The sequence below is a fragment of the Ammodytes marinus genome (assembly GCF_949987685.1).
Source record: "Ammodytes marinus genome assembly, chromosome: 3".
NCBI lineage: Eukaryota > Metazoa > Chordata > Actinopteri > Uranoscopiformes > Ammodytidae > Ammodytes > Ammodytes marinus.
Window position 1 is genome coordinate 34,726,605 of NC_137232.1, and position 2,500 is coordinate 34,729,104.

Here is a 2,500-nt window from a genome sequence, read left to right on the forward strand (position 1 = left end):
ACAGGACAGAGAAGTTTGGTTCCAGGTTAAGATCCCTCTGTCTCATAACTTAACACTTGGCTGTGACCACCACCATGGAGCTACAGAGGGGGACACAGAGGCGCGGTCTAGCCCAAAACGGAGCCCCTCGGCTGGGCACCCATGTCCCGATGATGCCCCCTTCTACTATCTACCCATCGACCACCAGAAGCCACAGCGGCCATGCAACTAACACAACTATCTCTGGCTTTCCCCAAAAATGTATTGGAAATTAAAGATGCTACGAGGAACTTTTTAAATATTTCTGAAACAGTCTCATTTCTCCTCTGATGATCATAGATGACATGTAACAGCAAAACCAGACAATCAGTGCAAAGAATGCTATTTTTATTAATGCCTTTGTCGTGGGTATACACTCACCCAGGAACAACAGCTGGCGTGGTAAAAACACTACCGCTTTTGTCCAAAGGGGGGCGCTAGAATTAACACAAAAGGAAAGTTCCTCTGAGCACCTTTGAATAATTCATCAAATATTGAATAATTCCATTAAAGCCCCTACCTCACTGGGCTGCGACAGTGTGCGACAAGTTGGAGACACAAAATTGCGACAAAATATGCAAATTAGCGACAAATTTCACTTGCAGTCTCACTGAGTTGGTTCCTCACGACACGTTTGCGAATGTCCTGCCCAACACTTGCCAGGAGGTCGCATTTATGTCTCGCGAACGTCTCACGACCGTCTCATTTTTGTCTCAAATCAGTCGCAATTTAGTTTCATATGTCGCCAAACCCTCGCAAAGTTGTCTCACATTGCTCGCACTTTCTGACTCGCGGAAACTAAATTGAGAAGGGTTTGCGACGCGTGCGACACACCCGCGACCACTCCGAGACTATTTTGAGACAGATTTGTCGCACACTTTTTTTGAACATGTTCAAAATTCATGCGACAGGACTGTGCGGCTCTGCGACTCATGTGAGGAAATTGAGACCTCCGCGAACGTTTGGAGACAGTTTAGAGACTCCCTCGCGAATGCAGTCTCCAACTTGTCGCAAACAGTCGCAGCCCAGTGAGATAGGGGCTTAAGTTGTGAAATCACTTTTTCTTTTTTACTGTGAATCATCGATTAAATCAAATTGAAAGCTTCATTTCCTGTGTTTCTTTCTTTGATCAAAACTCCAGTGAGCAGCTGTTCCATCCCCATACTATCTACTATCTAGTATGGTAAAAAAGATTTAGGATGTCCTGATTCTTGTGGCCAGATTTAGGATGGTTAGAAGTACCCGGATGTCCTACTTCATGCGGCCAAGATGTTTAGTGTTGAAATCAGCATCCTATTTGGGCGATTCTGACCCACAATCCAGTGCGCACGTGAAGTGACGTCACATCGACGAAGCCTCCATATGAAAACAAACGGGGATGAGACGGATATAAAAGCAAGAGGCAAGATCAAGGCGCAATGTTATGATGAAATAAAAGAGTAAAAGTATGTCCCAATAGTATGCCTACTGCATCCTAACTAGATTATTTTTATGATCAGCTGTAGTATGTCGGAGAGTATGAGATTTGGAACGCAGGGACAGATTTGAGAATTTCATTGATTGTTAAGCCCTGACTCACACCTTGATTATTTCCAGCAGTGTGTGTGTGTGTGTGCGAGAGTGAGTGAGTGAGTGAGTGAGTGAGTGAGTGAGTGAGTGAGTGAGTGAGTGAGTGAGTGAGTGAGTGAGTGAGTGAGTGTGCGAGAGAGTGAGTGAGTGAGTGAGTGAGTGAGTGAGTGAGTGAGTGTGTGCGCTTGTGTGTGTGCGTGCGCTTGTGTGTGTGTGTGTGTTTGTGTATAGAATAGTAAAAAAAGTACGAGATTTGGACCGAGGCTTGAACTGGTTCACAGTTTATTGACATGATGCATTTGAGTTTTTTCTAAACTTTTCTTCCACCTAAAAAAAAACAAAACAAAACAAAACAACGGACAGAACATTGAGAAAGACCTAAAAACATCTGGGCGCTAACTAAGAACACAGGAGGCTAACGAAGAAATGAAAAAATAAAATCGAATTAGGAGAGAGATGGAGAGATAGATGGAGAGAGAGAGAGGGGGGAGGGAGAGGGAGAGATAGAGAGGGGGAGAGAGATGGAGAGATAGAGAGAGAGGGGGGAAGAGAGAGAGGGAGAGAGGGAGGGGGAGAGAGAGAGAGAGGGGTAGAGGGAGATGGAGTGAGAGAGATAGATGGAGAGATAGAGAGAGGGGGGAAGAGAGAGAGAGAGAGATGGAGAGAGAGAGAGTGAGGGAGAGAGGGAGAGAGAGAGAGAGAGGGGTAGAGGGAGATGGAGTGAGAGAGATAGATGGAGAGATAGAGAGGGAGAGAGAGAGAGAGAGAGAGGGAGAGAGAGAGAGGGGGTGAGAGGGAGAGAGAAAGTGATGGAGAGAGACCTGCAAAATGAATGAAAGAACAATCTGGTGCACAGAGATATTGGGAGGAATGTTTGTTGGGTCAGACTGTGTGTGTGTGCGTGTGTGTGTGT

The 2,500-nt window shown here is 45.6% G+C and overlaps 2 protein-coding genes across 2 annotated transcripts in view; one reads left to right on the forward strand and one right to left on the reverse strand.

Moving 5' to 3' along the window:
* rnaset2l (ribonuclease T2, like) overlaps nt 1-492 on the forward strand; it is a 10,996-nt gene extending 10,504 nt beyond the window's left edge. The window contains exon 10 of the mRNA XM_080024882.1: nt 5-492. Coding sequence (XP_079881008.1) covers nt 5-211 — 207 coding nt within the window. The 3' untranslated portion in view covers nt 212-492. The remainder of the gene's footprint in view (nt 1-4) is intronic.
* A 1,387-nt stretch (nt 493-1,879) lies between these two features.
* Nucleotides 1,880-2,500, reverse strand: part of supt5h (SPT5 homolog, DSIF elongation factor subunit) — a 50,621-nt gene continuing 50,000 nt past the window's right edge. Inside the window, exon 30 of the mRNA XM_080024883.1 lies at nt 1,880-2,500. This exon is cut by the window's right edge and continues 1,639 nt beyond it. The gene's annotated coding sequence lies outside the window, so the exon portion shown is untranslated.